General features: G+C 38.8%; 1 protein-coding gene across 1 annotated transcript in view; it reads right to left on the bottom strand.

Annotated features, from left to right (window-relative positions):
* Positions 1-524: 524 nt before the first annotated feature.
* DCC (DCC netrin 1 receptor) overlaps positions 525-23,904 on the bottom strand; it is a gene marked incomplete at its 5' end in the record, with an annotated part of 1,195,962 nt that continues 1,172,582 nt past the window's right edge. The window contains 2 exons of the mRNA XM_082640204.1: positions 525-5,818; positions 9,581-9,723. Of these exons, the coding sequence (XP_082496330.1) occupies positions 5,729-5,818; positions 9,581-9,723 (233 nt within the window). The 3' untranslated portion in view covers positions 525-5,728. The remainder of the gene's footprint in view (positions 5,819-9,580; positions 9,724-23,904) is intronic.

Genomic DNA, 23,904 nt, shown 5'->3' with positions numbered 1-23,904 from the left:
AAGATTTGTGTAAAAGTGATTTATTAAGAAGTGCTCCCAGGAGAAATCACTAGGGGGAGAGGAGGAGAGGGAAATAGAAGGGAGGCAAGCCAAACATGGGTGCTGTATCTAGGGTGCAATATTGTGGAGCAGTATCTCCCCACAGAGAGTCACTCTGGCTCAGTCCTGCAGGGGGACTCTGGAAATGAGTTGGCTTACACTGCAGAATTGTCTCAATGAGGGCATGGGGGCTGCAGTATTTACCAGCTATTGGTGAGATCTGGAGTTTCCAGCTCTCCTGCGTATGTAGGCAAAGCAAGTTCTGGCAGCCCGAGGCAGCCCTCCAACACACATGGGTATTTATTGGCTATTGGGATAGAAAGCATACTGAGCATGTGCATGAAAAGGATCCAAAGGGACTGACAGTCCCTGATACACATGTCAAAAAGGCAGCATGTATCCTGAGGATGAGAATAGGCAGGCAGGGGTTAGGGTCATGTGCATGTCGTATCAGCCATTTAATATAAATAACATGAAGAAAGAACTTTGTATCAAAACTTTATTTATTAAACAAAAAATGCACCATTGGAATAACATTTCTATAAAAAATGAATATGAGACTGTTCTACAGTGATTACAAAACCCCTTTTTCCTCGTGTAGTAGTATACAAGATCATGTGTAGAAACAGTCGCTTTAAACTGTAAGCAAGTTTCCTTTCTCATAGAACAAGATTTACACTTAAATATTGCAATCACTAGTCTAATTTGGTTAACAATGCTAGAGTCTGACAATTTAAAGAAACTCTTTGTAGGCTCAAAATACCTTTTTTTAAAAAAAGGCATTTTGTAGCAACAAACAATTTCTTTTTCCACTAAGGCTAGTTAAAGCTGTAGTATACCCATTTCTACCAAATCAACCTACCGCTAGCACACTAACAATTTGTTTGAATCGCAAAGCCCTTTGAGAGAATAAGTAGCATTGATCTGTAAAATGCTATCAGAATATTGTAGGTTTGGTGGTATTGTGTTTGAATGACCCTGGAAAGGGAGAAGGCGGTGATGACGGCGATTCAGTGGAGGCTTTGCCTGGGCGTATCCTCATACTCAGCAGTGGACGATTCTTTTCCAAAGTGGTCCCTCTGAGATATGGAACACTGCAGCTTTAACAGCCGTATCTAGATTCCCAACCAGATCTCCCTTTGTATCATAAATTATCCAAAAAGAAGCCACTCTAAATAATAAATTAAATATTACTTATAAAAAGTACACCCCAGACCCACCCACCCAGCCCCCAAACAAGCTGACAATTCACAAAGTTCCAAATTGTCAGGTTTACCCTTCGATAATAAAAAACAGCATTTTTTCTCCTCCCCAACATTCCTTTCTTGCATCTGCGAACACACTTGCAGCACACACTGAGATACCTCGGCCCATGCATCTGTGTTTGCGACATCTTGTAGAGTTTTGCTGTTGCTCTCCAACCAACGAAAAATCATAGGATGACAGTGTACAAAGGCTCTCTACTGACAGCAGGAGAAATCCTTCAGAGAGTGCAACTAGAATTCCACCAAGTGAACATTATGCAATAGCGGCAACAGAGAGCCTAGACAACAGGCTTAGTGTGCGCTCGCCTGTATAATCTCGCGGACGAGGAACTACTCAGGCATTTCTTTTCAGAATCAGGACATTTTGGAAGCAGGTATTTGGATAGCAAGTTACACTGAGGCATGGGAGCACATATTTCAAATGCAGTGGAATATCATACAGAACATCCATCTATGATTTTTCCAAAGTCTGATTTAATTTGAAATGCTGGAATCAAGTGAGAAGCTTTTCAGGACACTATGAAAGTGATTTCTGAAACTTACCAGAGAAATACAAATTATTATGAGTAAAATGTTGCTTTGAAAGTAATTTTAAAAAGACATGGTAGAGTTGAGTGTGTGACTGCTCTGCTGCTCTAGAATGTTGGGGGTTCTCTATTGTGTATATGGATGATAAACAGGCTAGGACACGAACCTCTGGCTTTAGGGATGATCTGCGTTTAGATGAAGTAAACTGGTCCAAGAAGGGAAAGCAACCTTGTTCCTCATCTATTTTAAAGTTCTGACGGTTTTGTTTTTTATTAACACAGCCAAAAGTAAGGAATTTTTCTATTTTTTCTCCCTCTCATGAACTAGAAATGGACATTCTGAAACTACAAGGAGTCTGAGTCTGGGACACAATTTTATCTAAAAGGTAAGGTGATCTCTTTAGAGGTGGGTTTTTTTTTTTTTTTTTTTTTTGGTTAGAATTCCAGTCCAGCAGTCATGTATGAGACACTATTACATTTGGAGGAGACCTGAAGACAATTCTTTAAACAAAGTCAACAGACAGGTGTATCACAAGGGTGGTTAGGAACAAGCAACCATCTTCAAGCACTACGAAGGCTTCCAGAAAGACTTGTACTTAGATTCTTGATCAGAAAAGCCAGCAAGTGCCAACCAAACATTACAGTTTCCAAATGTTGTCTGGAATGACACACTAATGTTGGACAGCTCTCCTTCTGTAGCTCTTACCAATGCAGGGGACGAAAATATACATGTCATTGTGAAACACCCTTATTTTGAAGAGAAGAATGTTATATCCAACTCCTCCCAGGAAGCCTTAATAAGTTCACCTCTTATATCCCTGGCTTGATATATTTCCTTTTTTTCCAGCTTGTTCAATTGTGTGTGCATTTTATAATGCCCAAATATAAAGTTCCATTATTTAAATACCCTAGAAGCTTATAGCTCTGCTGTACAAAGAGGTAGCTATGACTGGTTTCTTACTGAATGTGAGTCACTAATATTTAACTTTTAGCTAGAGCATCCTCCAGATATGTTTTATGCATTTTGAGCTATCTGCATTTTTGTGAGTTTAACAGATGCAGAACTTTCTAGAGGAAAGAAAATAGCTTTCTTATCAGTATGAAATGAAAAATACCAAACTTTTTCAAGAGAAGGCTCTTGCCTGACAGTTCAGCAGAGTGCGGGGGAGGCCTGAGGATGCCCCGCCATGTTTTATTTTCTTCCTTTTTGGGGAGAAATGACTCCTGGTGGCAGAGCTGCTGGTTGGCTGTCATGTATCACTATGGGAATCAAAGAGATTTATGAGCTTAAAGAGCCCTGTATGTCATGAACCAGACTCAGAGACAGATTTCTTCTTGTCAGGAGATCAGGAGACTGGGAAATTAAAGAGTTACCTATAAACTTGGGCAGGCAGTTGTACACATGCGTGAACTATCTGAGAGAATGGGCAGCAGAGTTGTACAGAGTTGCAGTCAAGTTGTTTCATATTCAAACCATTGGGTACATCTCCCAAGAGTCTCTTGTGAGAATTTAAATGGATTCTACTGTATATACAGTGCATGGAGCTAAGATTTATTAGCATTGTCGATTACTGAAAAAAAAACATTGGCTTTGTTTAATGAAGAAAGTTTCAAGAGCATCCATTGAACTCAAATAATGTATATTTTCATGTATTTTTAAAAAATGTATTTCCTAGGGTCATTGACTTCAGAGGAGTCTAGAATGTTGTGAAAATGCTAGTTCTCTTGATTGTGCAGATACAGTCTATAGATTGAAGATGTGACTAATCCCTGAAATCCGAGATTTCTAGCTCATTCCAAACTGGACACTCAGGATGACCTTCCTTGGATGTCAAATGCCTTCAGAGTCTGTTCCATGTTTGTGAGGATTAGAAAGGGAAAGCCATCCTAGGACCTCGAGAAGATAAGGCTGGTCTAATGAACATTTTCTTTTCTGAGCTAATGGATTATTTCTGTATGACCCAATATTATGTTATGAAATGCCTTGTTCCACGTCAGTGGAGGGTTGTTTGCCTAAGCACCCTAGATGTTGAATAAGAGTTATCTGCCCCCTAGGATAACATCACATAGCTCTTCAGAAGGACTTCATGAAAATATAAGTAAATTGATCAAGCACTCCTTGTTGAAGGAACAGTTTCACAAATGGACCGGACTTTCTAATGAACCATTTGAGCAAGCCCTCTCTTTGACATAAGCTTTCTTTCCCGACATAAAACTGTAAAAAAATAATCTGAATTATTACTTCCGTTACAGTGCCATTTTGCTCAAAATATTTCATTCAGGGATTCATATATAATTACCCACCTAATAAAAGGAGCTATTAGGCTGTAAAGATCCTATCCCTTCCACGCTCTTTTAAAATTATGACCTACTCAAGCTTGAAATCAAAGGCAGAGCTGAAAGGAATAATTCAGCTGAAACTCTCTTATTGGGTTTTCAAGTTGCCTAACTGATAAATATGCAAACTGGCGCCCTTTTGGCGATTCAGCTGCATAAATGGATTAACTCCAAATGCAGCTGCAAATTCAAAAACTAAAAGGGTGCACACAAAATCTTTTTAATTTCACCTAGTTGCAAGATGTAGATAAACATGGCAGTAGGAATTTAAGATTCTATGTCACAATGAAGATGCAGTTTTAAAGAGTATCCACTGGGTTTAGGATGTGTCACAAGTGTAAAGTGATGCCTTGCCCTCTGCTGCTCTCTGACTCTGGGCAGGTCAAGGTTTCCTTGACAACAAAGCTTGGTGGTTGTCACCTACCAACACGGCCTGCTGTAAGTCAGTGAGGACTTTGTTGGTGGAAGTGACATCACTCAAGAGAAGGTACTGTTTGAAACTGCCTTCCATTTTCCTTCCCTTCCTCATGATGACTCTGCCATTTCCACAGAGGGTTTCAGAAAGGTGGGTCAGGAGGCCATGGGATGTGTGGAGTCAGCCACCTGGCCAGGGCTGGTTGCCAAGGGGAACTCAGGGAGGGATGGGGTGGAGGGGGGAACCCTTCTAGCCAGACTCCTGAGGGAGACGGACTTGGTGAAGCTTTGAAATATCATCACAGTGTGGTATGGCATGAAAGCCACCCAAATTAAAATTTCCTATTACAAGCTTAAGCACGTAATTATCATGTGTCTGAAAAGATTGCATATTGTATCCTCTTTTAGGAAATGGACTGGCTGCTGGCAGGATGCCACTAGTTGCAGATTTCTAAGTGTTCCTGTTCTCCAGACATCAATGTTAATCAAGAGTGGATTTACCAATACTTGCTAAAATGGGTGAATTTTACAGCCACTTGCTGAATTCCACCACCTGTACAAGAATGACTTGAGTTACAAAACGTAAGCATTTGCTGCCTTTTGTTTACTTGTTTACTTTTTTGTGCTGTCAGAAAAACATCCAATCCTTTGGTGCTATGTAGTGAGAAAATTCCCATGGGTTCTTTGTACTTTAAATTTGAAAATAAAATAGTGGGCTTGCACTGATTTGCCATGGCAGGGTACAGGCTTCAATAATGCACTTGCATTTTGTAAGACTAGACCTACACATAGAAGAAAATGACAGGCCTTGATGAAGGAAAACATAAGCATTTGTCATGACAGTGTGGTCACTGCAGTGGCAAAGGCCCAGGACTATTCTAGCAGCTTCAGCTTTGACGTTGCAGTGAAGATGTATCTTTGCTTTTGTTAAGGGACCCCAGAGTCATCATTTTGAAACTCCTGATGCTTATGAAAGAAGGGATGCTTATTCCTTCTGAACTGCTTCAGGATCTTCCAGAACTCAGTGGTCCTGATGGTTAACCTGTACACTGGATAGAGTTCTTGGACACAGGTGTGCTGTTTATGGGTAATTGGTAATGCTGCAAAGGTCCCGGAAAATTCACCTCATCAATTCGGCAATGTGTGTTAAAAGGCCGAGCCTGTGATAGCGTTAAGTTGCTTCATTAGCCCTTCCAAACTTGCCATTTGTTCGCTCAAATCATCCTGTTCATACACCTAGAGAGAGAATGAGAGCAAACAATTAGTACAGGTGGATATTGGTGCACTCCTTTTGTTAAGGCAGGGCGATGTCTAATTGATTCACCGTATTCTCATGCATGGCACGGTGGCCCATAGTCAGGGGCTGTGGACTCAGCATATCATCATTGAATGAAGATGCTGGTAATAAAAGAGGCAGTGATGAATGATTGTCTGCTATTCCACTGACTTCATCCTTGTGATGAGGCAAAGGCTTTAGTGTCGGAAAAAATCTTGTTTCAAATCAAGTTCTACCAAACTGTGTGATCTTGGACAAGTTAGTAAACCTCTCTGATGTGTAGTTCTCAGATATAAAATGATGATGGTGATATCTATTTCATAGGCTATTCTCAGCATCCTGGGACATGTTTAGTGGTTATCAGTGTTCAGCACATGGTACCTAGTCAATATGTTCCTTTTCCTTTCCATTAGGATGTGAATAGAATTTACATCACCAGGTTTCCTTTCTTTGTAACACCACATAGGCACTTTTTTATGTGTGGGAACTTGACCTGACCAGTGAAAAGTCTGAGGATTATGACCTTAGTTTGTGTGTGAAAACAGAATTCTCACCCCAAACCAGAACTGGCTCTGTGCATGGTTGTAAAGTTGACCTTATGACATGGTTTGATTGGTGGATAAAATGGAAAGCCTGAACTGCAGAATCTTAGTGACCATATTGTCTGTAACTCTCTCTTACTGTGAGCCACTAGAATCGTGCCATTAATAATACCTCGCTGGGCTTCCCTGGTGGCACAGTGGTTGAGAGTCTGCCTGCCGATGCAGGGGACACGGGTTCGTGCCCTGGTCCGGGAAGATCCCACATGCCGCGGAGCGGCTGGGCCCGTGAGCCAGGGCCGCTGAGCCTGCGTGTCCGGAGCCTGTGCTCCGCAACGGGAGAGGCCACAGCAGTGAGAGGCCCGCGTACCGCAAAAAAAAAAAAAAAAAGCCTTGCTATTAGTGAGCACAGACCCCCTGGTCACTAGCCTCGGGGATTTGGATTCAGTAGGTCAAGGAAAGGTTAGAATCTCTTCCTTTTATAAAGCTTCCCAGCTAATTTTGATGGTCAGCCTGTGGGGAAAACAAGGCTGTGGTGTTGATTTGAATCCCAGTTCTTCTATAGACTTGACTTTTGAGTCTGTCTCCTTATTTGTCAAATGGGAATAGCAAGCTTACCTCACTGGGTACCTGGGAGGATTCACCAGGTCAGTTTGGCGAGTGGTAAATGCTCAATAAATGTTAGTATCTTTTTTCTTTTCCTTCTCGAAATACCCTTTGTTTTGACTTATACATACCGACTCTACCTGATTATTCTTGGTTAGCTCATTCATTTGATGAACTTATTGAAATTATTGAACCAAATTGAGGCCTGAGGCAGGATGTTTTGCTCTGTGAAGGCCAGGAAGCATTACTCAGTACTATGGTCAGAATGTATTTGTCAGTCCTGCCAAATAAACACCCTGGATGCCATGAGAACACTGGTGGAGAAGATATGCACAAAGCCACTCCAGCCACTGAACAAACAACTTGTAGTATTAAACAGGTTAGAAATGGTACCTTCTTATAGGAATCTCAACCTGCCAGTGAATGACTTGGTCATGTAATGTGTAATCTTCAGAGTTTAACAGGGATGGAAAGATGTAGCCAATTTGGCCCAAAAGACTGACCTATGTATGAGGAGGAATGCTGAAGGGAACTGATTAATTTGATAACTCCTTTCCCAAAATGATGTCATAGTTATCTGTGTTGTTTTCTCAAATTATTTAGATCTTGTCCAATACAGCAACCTCAAGCCACATGTAGTAGCTATTGGATCTTCGAAATGTGGATAGCCTGAATAGAGATGCATTGTACACATGAAATACACATCATATTCTGAGCACTTAGTACAAAAAAAGTAAAATATCTTAATGATAAATTTTTATATTTATGGCATGTTGAAATGATAATATTTTGGAAGTATTGGGTTAGATAAAATATATCATTGAAAGTAATCTCACCTGTTTATTTTTACATCTTTTCATGTGGCTCCTAGAAAGTTTTAAACTACACATGTGATTCACATTATATTTTTATAGGATAGTGATGATCTAGGTTATTTGTCCCATTTCTATATTTCCTTTAACATATTATATAATCTTACTGCTGTTCATATTATACTTTTGGCTGTCACCCCTTGGAGTCACTATATTTTTTTAATCAAACTTTTAAAACAGTTTTAATTTTTTTGGCTGCATTGGGTCTTATTTGCAGTATGTGGGGTTGCAGTGCATGGGCTTCTCTCTAGTTGTGGAGTCCAGGTTTTCTCTTCTCTAGTTGTGGTGCACAGGTTCCAGAGTGCATGGGTTCTGTAGTTTGCAGCGCACAGGCTTTCTAGTTGAGGCACGTGTGCTCAGTAGTTGTGGCGCGCAGGCTTAGTTGCCCCGTGGCATGTAGGACCTTAGTTCCCTGACCAGGGATCGAACCCACATTCCCCGCATTGTAAGGCAGATTCTTTACCACTGGACCACCAGAGAAGTCCCTTAGAGTCAATCTTAAGTGCAAAAGCTGGGCCACCTGACATGATTCCTTATGAGATGAGATATATAAATTTAGGATTTGATCTGAATTAAGATATGGCTAACAAGTGTGACACTAAACTATTGCAATACGTAAACAGCTATATCCTGACAGAGCAGTGTGTTAGATTCTTGTAAATTTGAATCTCTTAAGTATGAAAGTATGTTAATTATATAACATACTTCTGCAAACATTCACACACATACACATATCCAGACTGTCTGATCTCCAAGTGTTAAAATATTTTATTATTTATAGTACTGAAAACAATAAAATCAAGAAAAAATTTACTGTTAATTCAAATGAGATGATTCTAATCTGGGGTTTTTTTTGCATCTTTTTTCCCCCTTCCAGTCCTCTAATTTTTCAAGGTATCATATGTGTTAGTACCTTAACCTTCTTTTAAATGTTTTCTCTTGAATTATATTCAGAAACACTCCAGAGTTTTCTAAATCGCTGCCTTCAGGCAACATCTTTTTAAATCTTCCTCAAAATGCATTGTTGGGGGAATTGTTTGCTTCCTCAAAATTTCGATTTTTTTTGGTCCCCATTGATTTTTTCAGAGTTTTCTAATTTGATCACTTTTTAGCTGCCTCCCTTAGTTGGCAAACTTTTCTCTCATTAAATAACTAAACTTTCCCCTCTTATTTTCGAAATATATCAGTTCCTTTTTTTTCTTCCTAAATTCCTTCCTTCATTTCTTCATTTTGTGTTTTCCTCTTCTCAATTCTGTATTTCTAGGCTATTTTATGATTTGATAAGTGACATGTATGATAACTTCAGAAAGCTCCTCAGAGTATAGCTTTATTACTATTTTTTTATTTTAAAGAATAATTATATAGTTATATTTCCAGGTATGCCAAGGTATTTCATCTCATTGATGAAAATGTGTGTGTGTGTGTGTATATATACATATATGTATGTAAAGTCACTCATTCTGTTGCTATCTGCTTGTATTTACAAGATTGGTACTTAAAAGTACCAACGAGTTTTTAGTATAACTAAATCCCTGATATAATATTTTTCCCTAAAGTTTCTTCTCTTCATATATAAGTGCAGGAAAACAGAACAAACAATAAGAACAGCAAGGGCTTGGGGTTAACGGGGAGTGCTGGTTGGCTTAGACTGCGTTGCACAGCAGTGCTTCCCTTAATGGGGCATGAATTTCAAGGATGGTCTTACATTGGCTGGATCCTCTGTTGGTTTGTGGCTCTCCTCAGACACTTCAGGGGCTGTTGGCACAGATACAGGAAGCAAAGGAGATCTTGCCTTTCCAGCCAACCCAAGAGAGGCTGTTTTGACATGAGTCTTGGGAAGAGCAGGCCCTAAGAAGAAAACACAGTGTGATGAAAGTACTGTATAAAACACCCTGGAACAAACTCTCAAGCATGTAAGCCGAATCCAGTGGGTTGGCATTGATTTTAGGTTATTGTTCATTCTGTAGTCTAGAGATGGATTCTGACACAATGAACAGGCTCACTTTATTTCTACTGAATCGAAAACAACCCCAATTAGGCCTCTCCAGATGAAGCTCCACCAGTCATATGTAATTTCAAGTGGATTTCAAATCTCCCTGTGAAAGGTTGCCTGGGAGTTGCAGACTGTTCATCACACCTTCTAAGTGTCAGCCCAGCTCATCTGGGGCCAGCCTCAGCTTTGAGCCAGAAAGCCCTGTGCTAAACCACCTATATAAGCCATAAACTGTGAGTGTCAAGGAATATTTGTGCAGTTAAAAGAGATGGTTGCTGTGATCTGGAAATGAGTGTTAGATGTTACGGTACAAAACAGTCCTTTATGGCTAACCTGATTGAATATCATTATTGATTTTCTTTTGGAAAAGAAAAAAGATATGATTCTGTCCTGATGAGTATTAGTTTCTCTCAATGAAATACATTCTAATCCTCATGAAAATCATTTGAGTAACTGCTGAGTTTCTCCCAAATGATATTTCAGTCTGCTATAAACAATGGCTACCTTTTCTTTTTGGGTCTAAAATTTGCCTTGTAAATTCTGCTTAGATTATAGCAGGAATATAACTTTGTCCCTATAGTCTAAAACAAAAATTCTATAAAGGCATATCGAATCAGCTAGTATACCTCACATACCTAAGGACTTTTGTCATTCTTACTACTATAACCAAGACCTCAGCATAGAAGGCACTGAAGTCATCAAAAGAAGTTTGCCTCAGTTCTCTTCTATCATCAGTGATGATATTTAAGTTCTAATGATCCCAATGGCGTACTATATATTTTGGGGAAAAAAGTTATTTTGCCCATACTTTCAAAAACATAATTCTAGTTAATAAAACTCAAAAGTTATTCTACTATCAGAGAAATAAGGGGTATTTGCTTACTGGGAAAGAAAGAATGCAAACAATCTAGGAGGCTAGCAATTTGCTAAATGCTAAATCCCAACAAAAGCACATTTTCTCATACCGTGGCCTAGCATTTAATTCCTTCATATTTATATTCTTTCACTCTTTTTCTTAAACCAAGGCTCAAAGTCTGCAGTTAGAATCATTTATCACTAGAGGGTGATCTGAGGTTTTTGGTAACTCATATGAGAAGAGATATAGAGACAGGAGAAACAAGAATCATTTTCTTAAGGAAGGAATATTTATGGAGTTCCTACTAAGCTCTAGACTTATGCTAAGCATTTTAGTTCACTTTAGGCAAAATAACATAGTGCAGAAGAATTTGCTACTTACCAACCCAATCTGAATTCAGATGCTATAAAGCCTAACTATGTACTACATATGTAATTCCTTGTTCAACTAATTTCTCTTGCCTGTTTCTTCATCTATAAAATAGAAATAATAATTTGTGAGGATTGATAAGATTAAAGTGGCTGCTTTCCTGTAACTTGTTCAAAGAGAGCTAGCTATTATTAATATTTAATTGCCAAAACAAGCCTGCTAAGTATTCTATCTCCAGTTCATATATGAGGATGCTAAAATGAAGAGAAATGGAGTAACTTGCTTAAGTTCATACATTTCAAAAGGGCAGACAGCAAGGATTTGCAACTGAGCAAATTAAGGTTTTATCATTGATATTTTGATTTAGTCTATCCAATTTAAAGGAGGTTTTCAAAGAAGCAATGTAAAAGAATATGAAATCTAGTTCAAGACTATAAGTAACCTGAGGGTAGAAACTATTTATTGTATTACACTTTCTCGTAGTTAAATTATGTTTGAATTTAAGGGGGAAACAATGAACTTCAGCATTAATTTAAACGACTTTTATTACAATGTTGTTTAAATTTATACAAACATAACACTTGGCAGAACCTTTATAAACTTGTAGTTCTAATACTATGCTATAAAACGAAAACATGTTTAAAATTAAACAGCAAAGTCCTATACACATACGTTTGGTGCTCATTGCTGCGCCACAAGTGATTTTGGGTTTGTCTTACATGATCAATTTTCACTCTCAGTTTTTTTCTCTTTGAACAATAGGCAAACCTTCATTCTTCCAGAGAATGTAATGCCAGCTGGTTTTCATTAGATCTGAAGAAATCATTTATATAGTAAGTCTGCCTCTGACTATAAACACAGTGTTCCTAGAGCCAACTTAGTTGTAACCCCAAATACAAAGGCAGGCATTTAAAACCCCTGGCAGAATGATGCTATAAAATGGCCCTTGACATACTCCACCTTGTGTAATTCACCTTAATCATATAGATGATCACCTAAGGGAAAGCACAAAGTTTAACGAGGACTTTTCATACAGTACTGGTGAACGTTGAGAATGTATCTGTTGAAGTCCCACTTGGAATTTCATTTTCTGAATTCTGTTTATAATCCCTTCGAGAATGTTCACAATATTCTGATGACAGCTGAACGTAGCTTTATTGCCATGGAAAGTTGTTCCTCCTATAGGTCACATTCTGTGAGTCACCTCTTCCTTCCCTACATTTAGTAGAACAGAGCAGCTACATTTCAACATTTTATGTATATATCTTTTATATGTTTTGTCATAATTTTGACTTTGATTTCCTTGATGGTGTATGGTGAAATCTAATTGTTATTGAATTTTAAATTTTAGGTTTTTTTAAAATTGAAGCATAGTTGATTTACAATGCTGTGTTAGTTTCAGGTGTATAGCAAAGTGATTCAGGTATATATATTCTTTTTCAGATTCTTCTCCACTATAGGTTATTACAAGATACTGAATACAGTTCCCTGTTCCCTGTGTGTCCCTATGGTAGGTGCTTGTTAGTTATTTTATATATAGTAGTTTGTATCCGCTAATCCCAAACTCCTAATTTATCCCGCCCCTCCATCCCTTTCCACTCTGGTAACCATAAGTTTGTTTTCTATGTCTGTGTGTCTGTTTCTGGTTTGTAAATATGTTCACGTGTATCATTTTTTAGATTTCACATGTAAGTGATATCATGTGATATTTGTCTTGGTCTGACTTACTTCACTTAGTATGATAATCTCTAAGTCCATCCATGTTGCTGCAAATGTCATTATTTCATTCTTTTCTATGGCTGAGTAATATTTTGTGTGTATATATATATATGTGTATATATATATATGTATATATATATCACATCTTCTTTATCTAGTCCTCTGTTGATGGACACTTGCTTCCATGTCTTGGCTATTATAAATAGTGAACATTGGGGTGCATGTATCTTTTCGAATTAGAGTTTTCTCCAGATATATGCCCAGGAGTGGGAATCACTGGATCATATGGTAACTATATTTTTACTTTTTTTTTTTGCGGTACACGGGGCTCTCGCTGTTGTGGCCTCTCCCGTTGCGGAGCACAGGCGCCGGACGCACAGGCCCAGCGGCCATGGCTCACGGGCCCAGCCGCTCCGTGGCATGTGGGATCCTCCCAGACCGGGGCACGAACCCATGTCCCCTGCATCAGCAGGCGGACCCCCAACCACTGAGCCACCAGGGAAGCCCATGGACTTTGTTTTAAAGTCTGTTGTCTGTTATGAGTACTGCTACCCCTGGTTTCTTGTCACTTCTATTTGAATGAAATATCTTTTTCGCTCCCCTCACTTTCAATATAGGTGTGTCCTCCACCCTAAAGTGGGTCTCTTGTAGGCAGCATATTGTAGGTTCTTGTTTTGTTGTCCAATATGCCACTCTGTCCTGTGATCAGAGCATTTAGTCTATTGACATTTAAGGTAATTATTTATAGGTATGTATTTATTGCCACTTTAAACCTTGTTTACCAGTTGATTTTGTATTTCTTTGTTCTTTTGGTTTTTCCTTTTGTAGTTTGATGGTTTTCTTTTGTATTATGCTTCAGTTCTTTTCAGTTTTGTGAATCTGTTATATGTTTTTGATTTGTGGGTACGCTGGATTGCAAGTATGTTAACCCATTACTATATCTACTTACTTGAGACTGGTAGTCATATAAGCTCAAACAGTCTAAAAACTTATATTTTCTTACTCCCCTCCCCGACACTTTGTAATTTTGATTTCCTATTTTACATCTTCATGTTTACCCTTTTGCTGTTCATTGTGTAGTTAAAATCACTTTCACAGAAATGTTTCTTTTGATTTTTAAAAAAATATATGTACTGGCTTATTTAAGTGATCTACAATGCTTTTATGTATTTGTTTTTCCTATTGTGATTTTTTCCCTTTCTTATAGATTCTTGCTTCTTTTCTATTTAGAGAACACCTTTCAATATCTCTTTTAGAATAGGTTCAGCACTGATGTATTCTTTTGGTTTTTGCTTGTCTGAGAAATTCTTTCTCTCTCCTTCCATTCTAAATGCTAATTTTGCTGGCTAGAGTATCCTAGGTTGCAGGTTTTTCCCATTCAGGACTCTGAATATATCTTGCCACTCCTTTCTGGCCTATAAAGTTTCTGTGGATAAATCAGATGATATCCTTATGGGGGGGGTTCACTTGTAACTATTTGTTTTTCTCTTGCTGCCTTTAGAATTCTCATTTAACTTTTGCCATTTCAATTATAATATGTCTTATTGTGGGTCTGGTCAGGTTCATCTTGTTTGGGACCCTCTGTTCTTACTGTACCTGGATATCTTTTTCCTTCTGGGATCCCTATTATGCATAGATTGGCACACTTTATATTATCCCATACATCTCATGTGTTGCTTTGTTTTTCATTTGTCTTTCTGTCTGCTGTTCTGGTTGTGTAATTTCTGTTATTCTGTCTTCAAGATCATTCTTCTGCATTAGTTAGTTTGCTATTTTATTGCCTGTTACTTGGTTTTCATCTTGGCAATTGAGTTGTCTAATTTTGAATCGTTCCTCTTTACAGTGATCTGCATTTCCATTGATTGATAGTCTTCCTTAACTTCTTCAGTATTTTTATTACCTCCTTTTTGAACTCAGAGTCTGGTAGACTGGAGAGGTATTTAAAACAAATGGGATTTCTCTTGTTTTTTAATTGGGAGTGGTACCTCTGCTTTTTCATTTTACTTATATTTCTCTAACTCTATGAATTTAGGAGAAACAGTTATCTACTGTGGCTTTGAAGGGCTGTTTTTATGTGGGAGTGACCCTGGGTGAGTCCAATATTTTTGGTGCAAGAGGGCCATTTTTTGGTACGGCTGCTTGCCACCTCTTTCCTCAGGTTGTGCTGGCCCTTGTTCTGATAAAGGGTGTGTTTGGTGGTGTTGTGACCAGAGCCTTCAGTGGATGTGGGGTGAGGCCTCCTCTTTGTTCCATAGTTGTCACAGCCCTTTCAGGGGCAGGGTCTGCTCCCCAGTTGTTGGACTGGAAGCCCCAGATCCAGTTTTAAGCTGTGGTGTGAGTAGGTGGCACTAGAGCCCTCCCACTGGGAAGGAGTTGCTGCATATTCCTCCCCAGGAGCTGTCCACCAGGACATGCACTCTGTGACGTTGCCTGCCACCTATGGTGGGCACCCACAAAGTACACTGTTGTAGGCGCTGCCCTTGGATCAGTCTCTGTTGTGGGAATGCCAGTATTCAGCTCGAATGTCCCCCAAGCACTGCACTCACAAAGCTGCTGGTGTGAACTTGTTGAAGTCACATACCAGCACCCACTGTGGGACCACCAGGAATTGGCTCAGATTTCTGCCCCACATCCACGTGTTGGCAACCCGCCTGTGCTTGTGCATTCCCAGAGCTCGTAGCAGTACCCACTGTGAGCACACTGAGATGAGACTGCTGTGGTGGGCCCAGAACCTCCCTTTGGGCACATGTTGACAATGGGCCTCCTATGGCAGACCCAGCCTCCATCCTGTGCACATTCCCAGTTGTGGCCTCGACCACACTCCAGGGCCTTCAGGCTGTCTCTGTGCAGCTAAACCAAGTCCTCTCTCTAGGTCTGTCTGCTCAAGTTTGAGTTTCAGAACCCAGGCACTGTGCACAGCAGCAGACATGCGTCTCAGGCTGGAAAGTGCAGTGAGGTGGCAAGGACTGTCTGTGCTGCCTGCTGCAAGCCAGTTGCTGCACTTTCCTCTGAGGCTACTTATCTGTCCCTGCTGACCTCCCAGCCAGAGAAGGAGGTTCCCCAGGTAAGGGAACATTTCCTCTTTCATAACTCCCTGCCAGACATGCAGGTCCCATCTCAATTCCTTTTCCCCCCGCCTTTCATCCTACCCAATTATGTGGTGATCTTTCTTGCAGCTTTGGTTGTATGAGATCTTCTGACAGCATTCAGTAAGTAAGTATTCTGCAAGAATTGTCCCACATGTAGATGTATTTTTGATGTATTTGTAGGAAGACGTGAGCTTTCACATCCTTCTAGTCTCCCATCTTGATCTCTGCCTAAATTTTAGTTTTTAAATTTTTAGATAATCTATTTCTGAAAAATTTACATTTTAACCCTTAACTAAACACAGGCAAATATGTCTAACACATATTCACAAATTAACACAAATCAATTCACTTTAGCATAGATATATATAGCAATACAAAGAGTAACACAAGAAAAAGTAAATGGTATGGGATTAGCCTACTATGCAGGAAATTAAAACAGCCCTGTTGTATACTTGGAAACATGTAAGAATAAAGATTCTTTTATAAATTATCAGACGTCTAGTTTTGCACAGAGAGAAATTATAGTTCTCACTATTCAAATACATTCTAATGGAATATTTTCTGCCTCAGATCCTAATGACTTGGGCAGATCCACAGTGTATTATATTGCATCTGAAATACTTGTATTATTACAATAAGATGCAGATATGCCTGAAGAGTACCATAGCTCAAACCCATTAGAAGGAAGATAATTGATTGTCTGGGCAACAGTTAGAACCTGCTGAGTGTTGAATACATGCAAGATGCTGTGCATTTTACAAAAGGAATTAAAGACATTGCCTCAGCTCAAAGACCACGCAGTGTTTAAACCTCATGTTACTGCCTTCTCTCAAGTAATATTCACAGATTCAAATAAATTTAGAATGCTGGAACCCTGACGGCCCTTGAAGTTCATCTAATGACCCTCCCTTTATTTTGCTGGAGACAATACTGAGGTCCCTGAAGATCAAGAAATCAAGGTAGAAAATTTCAATAACATTCTCATACAGGAGAAGAATTTTGAAGAGTCTCTTAGAGTTCAGTATTAGCAGGGCTTATCTGGTGTAGTCTATGGTGTTACATTTTTTTTCATCTTCCTGAATGGGGAATTTAAGGGAAATTTATCACAGCCAATAAGACAACTTTGGTCTTGAAACTGGTAAAGCCTGGGTTGGTCCTTACAAGGTCACCAGTTTTTTCTTCACTTATGTACTTGCAGTTCACTATGTATTACTGGCCCCTGTTTTGATTTTCTAAGTCTGCATCTTTTATTCTTCTGAAGAACTATGAGACATGCCTTTACTTCATGTCTGAGACCTTACTAATGGCTCTTCTAAAAGGCTACATTCTGAGGCTATTTTCTACATCATTCAAACCAAGCAGACATCTTCCTAAAAAATAGCCAGTCTAACGGCAGACTATGTTCAAGTGAGAAAGTAGTGTAGTCACCTGGCATCTGGATTAGTAAGTGATGTCTAAGAGCTCAGTCCAATCTGCAGAGGACTCACTCTTGCTGCCTCTCGCCTGCTGATGGATTCCTACTGTTGGTAGGTGACTTATCCTGAGCCCATTCATCATTTTCTTCTGTATTTTTAAAAATTGAAATATAGTTGATTTACAATGTTATATTCATTTCAGGTATTCAACATAGTCATTTAAACCTTCCTGGATTTCAGTTGCAAATGGGCTTTGTCACCCTTCCTTTGTTGCTATCTGGCTTTTTCTACACTGCCCTCATATGCCAGTTTAAAAGCCAACTTTATTCTTGCAGCCCTGCCTGATCCCCCATTCTTGTGTGCTCCTTCTCCGTGGTGGGTTATTTTAAGGCATGATAGCCTTTGCCTTGCCTGATGGTGTTCTGACAGCCTGAAAGACAGCCATAATCCTACCCTCCCAAAGAACTAGTGAAATCAGTAGCAATTAGAAAAAGCATTTACTTCAGGGTATTACACTCCTGTTCTTCAATGTCAAGAAATGATGGAATTTTTGACAGCTTTTCCTATTTTTATAGATCTAGGGAGCAGCCTCTAGAGAAGACTTTGCTTCATATTTATTTCTTCACTTTGGAGAACTGCACTATGCTGATAATTGGTTTAACATAAATAATTTTAATAAAACTTCTCTTAATTTCAGTGAAATTTCTGAGTTTTATCAGAGTAATATAGCAAAGGAAAAGAAAATGGGAGAGCGGCCAGATGGTGGAGTAGGAAGACCCTGAGCTCACCTCCTCTTATGAGCACACCAGAATCACAATTATCTGCAGAACAACCATGGATATAAAAGAAAGATAAGAACCTACAAGAAAAGATTTTTTACAACTCTGCATAAAGAAGGGACCACAATGAGACAGGTAGGAGGGGTGGTCTTATGATATAATCAAATCCTATACCCTCAGGCAGGCAACCCACAAATTGGAGAATAATTATGTTGCAGAGGTTCTCCCACAGTAGTGAGAATTCTGAGCCCCTTGTTGGGCTCCCCAGCCTGGAAGTCCTATACTGAGAAGATAAGCCCCCAGAGTATTTGACTTTGAAGGCCAGCAAGGCTTCATTTCAGGAGCCCCACAGGACAGAAATACAGACTTCACTCTTAAAGGATGCACACAAAATCTGATGCATGCCAGGACCCAGGGCAAAAGGAGTGATTTGATAGGCGCCTAGGCCAGACCTACCTACTGCTTAGAGAGTCTCCTGGAGACATGAGGTGTGGCTGTCACTCACCCTGAGTATGCAGATACTGGTGACAGCCATATTTGGGAAAATTCTGCCATGTGAACCCTGCTCCTGGCTCATCAGCCCCACCCAAAAGCCTGTAGATGCCAGTGCTGAGACATCTCAAGCCAAACAACTAACTGGGTGGGAACACAGTCCCACCCATCAGCAGACAGGATGCCTAAAACCCTCCTGAGCCCACCTCTTGACACACGCCCTGCCCAGCAGAGGGCCAAGACCCAGTTCCACTCTCAGTGGGAAGCCACCAGACCTGCCCTCCAGAAAGCCTGAACAAGCTTCTAGACATGCCCCATACACCAGACAAAGCAAGAAAAGTACCATCCTGCAGCCTGAGGATACAGCCAACCCACAGCAGGCCAGACCTTATCCTGGGACCAGCTAGGCCCTGTCCACTAGCAGGCCAATGCTAGCTGAAAAATTCCCTAACTTGAGAAAGGAACAGTCACCCAAGTCCAGGAAGCACAGAAAGTCCCATATAGGATTAACTCACTCAAAGAGGAACACACCAAGACAGACAGACACACTACTTAAAATGACAAAAACTAAAGAGAGAGAATATTAAAAGCAGCAAATGAAAAGCTACAAATAAATAACATACATGGGAACTCCCATAAGGCTATCAGCTGATTTTTCAGCAGAACTCTGTAGGTGAGAAGGGTATAGCACAATCTATTTAAGAGAAAAATCTACAACCAGGAGTTCAGCACCAGTAAACTAGCTTTATGACAAATTTTAAAGGAACTTCTCTAGGTGAAGAAAGAAAAGGCCACCACTAGAAATAAGAACATTATGAAATGAAGAAGCTCACTAGTAAAGGTAGGAAATCATCCACACCCAAAGCTACTGGGGAGGTTAACTAGAAAAATCATCTAGATCCACAACAAGCAGTTAAAACAATTTGATTTAAAATATGATATAAAAAACACTAATCATGAGGGGAGGAGATTACACATAAGCAGGGTTTTTAAAATGCATTTTGAAATTAAGAGATCAAGCAACTTAAAACAATTTTATATATATATATACATATATATATATATACATATATATATATATATATATATATATATATATACACACACACACACACTATACAAAAACCTCATGGTATCCCCAAACCAAAGAGTTATAATAGATATACATACACACAAAAAGGAATCCACCAAACACAACACTAAAGATAGATAGTTATCAAATCACAAGAGAAGAAAGGGAATAAAAAAAGACCTACAAAAACAACAAAATGGCAATAAGTACATATTGATAATTGCCTTAAATGTAAATGGTCTGAATGGATATAAAAACAAGACCCCATATATATGCTGCTTACAAGACACTCACTTCAGATCTGGGGACATATACATACTGAGGGGATGGAAAAAAGTATTCTACACAAATGGAAATCAAAGAGTAGCAATATTCATATCAGACAAAATAGATTTTAAGATAAAGAGACTGTTAAAGAGAGAACAAAAGACACTACATAATAATCAAGGAATCAATCCAAGGTGATGATGTAACAATTGTAAATAGATACACACCCAACATAGGAGCATCAAAATACATAAGGCAAATATTAATAGACATAAAAGGATTAGTTGTTACAATAATAGTAGGGGATTAATTGACCATTATAATAATAGTAGGGGACTTTAACATCCCACTTACATCAATGGACAGATCACCCACACAGAAAATCAACAAGGGAACACCAGCCTTAAATAACACATTAGACCCAGTGGACTTAATGGATATTTATAGAGTATTCCATCCCAAAGCAGTAGAATACACATTCTTTTCAACTGCACGTAGAACATCTGCAGGATAGATCACATGCTAGAACACAAAACAAGCCTCAGTAAATTTAAGAAAATGGAAATCATATCAAGCATCTTTTCCAACCACAATGCTATGAGACTAGAAATCAACTTCAAGGAAAAAGAAAAATGCAAACACGTGGAGGCTAAATAATACGCTACTAAACAACCAGTGGATCACTGAAGAAATGAAAAATAGCTAGAGACAAATGAAAATGAAAACACAATTCAAAACCTATGGAACACAGCAAAAGCAGCAAAAGTTCTAAGAGGGAAGTTTATACTGATACAAGAATACCTCAGGAAACAAAAAAAGTCTCAAATAAACAAGCTAACCTTACACCTAAAGGAACTAGGGAAAGAAGAACAAACAAAACCCAAAGTTAGCAGGAAAGAAGTCATAAAGATCAGAGCAGAAATAAGTGGAGACTTAAAACACAATAGAAAAGATCAATGAAACTAAAAGTTGGTTCTTTGAAAGAATAAACAAAATCAATAAACCTTTAGCTAGACTCATCATTAAGAAAAAATGTACGACAAACAGTAGCAAAGGGTGGGAGGGAAGAACTGGAAATTGTTGTAAGATCCTCACACTACACATGAAGTAGTATATTATTATTTGAAGAGAGACTAAAGATGATTTTTAAACTCTAGAACAACATTAAAAATTTTTTTAGGGCTTCCCTGGTGGCGCAGTGGTTGAGAGTCCACCTGCCGATGCAGGGGACACGGGTTCGTGCCCCGGTCCAGGAAGATCCCACATGCCGTGGAATGGCTGGGCCCGTGAGCCATGGCTGCTGAGCCTGGGCGTCTGGAGCCTGTACTCCGCAACGGGAGAGGCCACAACAGTGAGAGGCCCGCATACTGCAAAAAAAAAAAAAAAAAAAAAAAAAAAAAAATTTTTTTAGAGGTATAAGGAATAAATCAATAGTGGAAATAAAGTGGAATCATTAAAAAAAATCCTTATTAATGAAAGAAAAAGAGGAAAAAAGAAACAAAGAAAAGTTTGGACCAAAAAGAAAAGAGCTGGCGGGCTTCCCTGGTGGCTCAGTGGTTGAGAGTCCGCCTGCCAATGCAGGGGACATGGGTTTGTGCCCTGGTCCGGGAAGATCCCACATGCTGTGGAGCGGCTGGGCCTGTGAGCCATGGCCGCTGTGCCTGTGTGTCCAGAGCCTGTGCTCCACAATGGGAGAGAACACAACAGTGAGAGGCCCGTGTACAGCAAAAAAAAAAAGAAAAGAGCTAGCAAAGTGGTAGATTTTAATCCAATCAATAATCACATTAAATGTGAATAATCTAAACATACCAATTAAAAAGAAACTGTCAGTTTAGATAAAAAGGCAAAACCCAACTAGATGCTGCCTACAGACAAAGATGACAGTGAAGTTGTAAAGGGGGTGTGCATATTTGGGGTTTTGGGGGTTACTGATTTGGGTAGTAGTTGTACAAAGTACTTCCTTTGTAATTGCTTGTTAAACTCCATTTTATATACTTGATATGTATATTCCCAATAAATAAAGTTAATTGGCAATCAAATGTCAAAAAAGAAAAAAGTGAGTTGGCCCAAATCAATAAAATTAGAAATGAAAAAGGAGAAGCTGCAACGGACACCACAGAAATACAAAGGATCTTGAGACTAGTACAAACAACTATACGCCAATAAAATGGACGGCCCAGAAGAAATGGACAAATTCTTGGAAAGGTACAATCTCACAAGACTGAACCAGGAAGAAATATGAACAGACCAACTACAAGTACTAAAATTGAATCAGTAATTTAAAAACTCCCAACAAACGAAAGTCCAGGACTAGATGGCTTCACAGGTGAATTCTACCAAAAATTTAGAGAAGAGTTATCACCTATCCTTCTGAAACTATTTCAAAAAATTGCAGAGAAAGCAACACTTCCAAATGTATTCTGTGAAGCCAGCATCACCCTGATACCCAAACTAGGAAATATATCACAGAAAAGGAAGTTACAGGCCAGTATCACTGATGAACATAGATGCAAAAATCCTCAACAAAATATTAGCAAATTGAATCCAACAATATATTAAAAGGATCATACACCATGCTCAAGTGGGATTTATCCCAGGAATGCAAGGATTTTTCAATATCTGTAAATCAGTGTGATACACTGCATTAACAAACTAAAGAATAAAAATCATGTTATCATCTCAATAGATGCAGAAAAAGTTTTTGAAAAAGTTCAGCATCCATTTATGATAAACTCTCCAGAAAGAGGGCATAAAGGGAACATATCTCAACATAATAAAGGTTATATATGGCAAACATACAGCTAAAATCATCTTAATGGTGAAAAGCTGAAAGCATTTCCTCTAAGATCAGGAACAAGACAAAGATGTCCACTCTCACCACTCTTACTTAACATAGTTTTGGAAGTCCAAGCACAGCAATCAGAGAATAAAAAGAAGTAAAAGGAATCCAAATTGCAAAGGAAGAAGTAAAACAATCACTGTTTGCAGATGACATGATATTATACATAGAAAATCCTAGACACCAACAGAAAACTACTAGAGCTCATCAATGAATTCAGTAAACTGGCAGGATACAAAATTAGTATACAAAAATCAGTTGCATTTCTATATACTAACAATGAAGTATCAGAAATAGAAATAAAAGAAACAATCCCACTTACCATTGCATCCAAAAGAATAAAATACCTAGGAATAAACCTACCTAAGGAGACAAAAGACCTGTATGCAGAAAACTATAAGACACTGATGAAAGAAATTGAAGACATAATCAGATGGAAAGATAAACCATTTTCTTGGATTAGAAGAATCCATCTTGTTAAAATGACTATACTTCCAAAAGCAGTCTACAGATTCAGTGCAATCCCTGTCAAATTACCAACAGCATTTTTCACAAAGCCAGAACAAATAATTTTAAAATTTGTATGGAAACACAAAAGACTCCAAGTAGCCAAAACAATTTTGAGAAAGAAGAATAGTGCTGGAGGAATCAGACTCCCTGACTTCAGACTATATTAAAAAGCCACAGTCATGAAAACAGTATGGTACTGGCACAAAAACAGACATAGATCAATGGAACAGGACAGAGAGCCCAGAAATAAACCCACTCACTTATGGTCAGTTAATCTGTAACAAAATAGGCAAGAATATACAATGGAGAAAAGACAGTCTCTTCAATAGGTGGTGCTGGGTAAACAGGACAGCTACATGTAAAAGAATGAAATTAGGACATTCTCTAATACCATATACAAAAATAAACTCAAAATGGATTAAATACCTAAAATGTAAGAATGCACACCATAAAACTCCTAGAGGAAAACATAGGCAGAACATTCTTTGAACATAAATTACAGCAATATGTATTTGATCTGTCTCCTAAATCAAAGGAAATAAAAGCAAAAATAAACAAATGGGACCTAAATAAACTTAAAAGCTTTTGCACAGTAAAGGAAACCATCCACAAAATGAAAAGTCAGTATA

Source organism: Mesoplodon mirus, assembly GCF_964341445.2.
Source record: "Mesoplodon mirus genome assembly, chromosome: 13".
NCBI classification, from domain to species: Eukaryota; Metazoa; Chordata; class Mammalia; order Artiodactyla; family Ziphiidae; genus Mesoplodon; species Mesoplodon mirus.
Note: the sequence above shows the minus strand (reverse complement) of the source record. Positions and strands in the feature narration are given on the sequence as shown.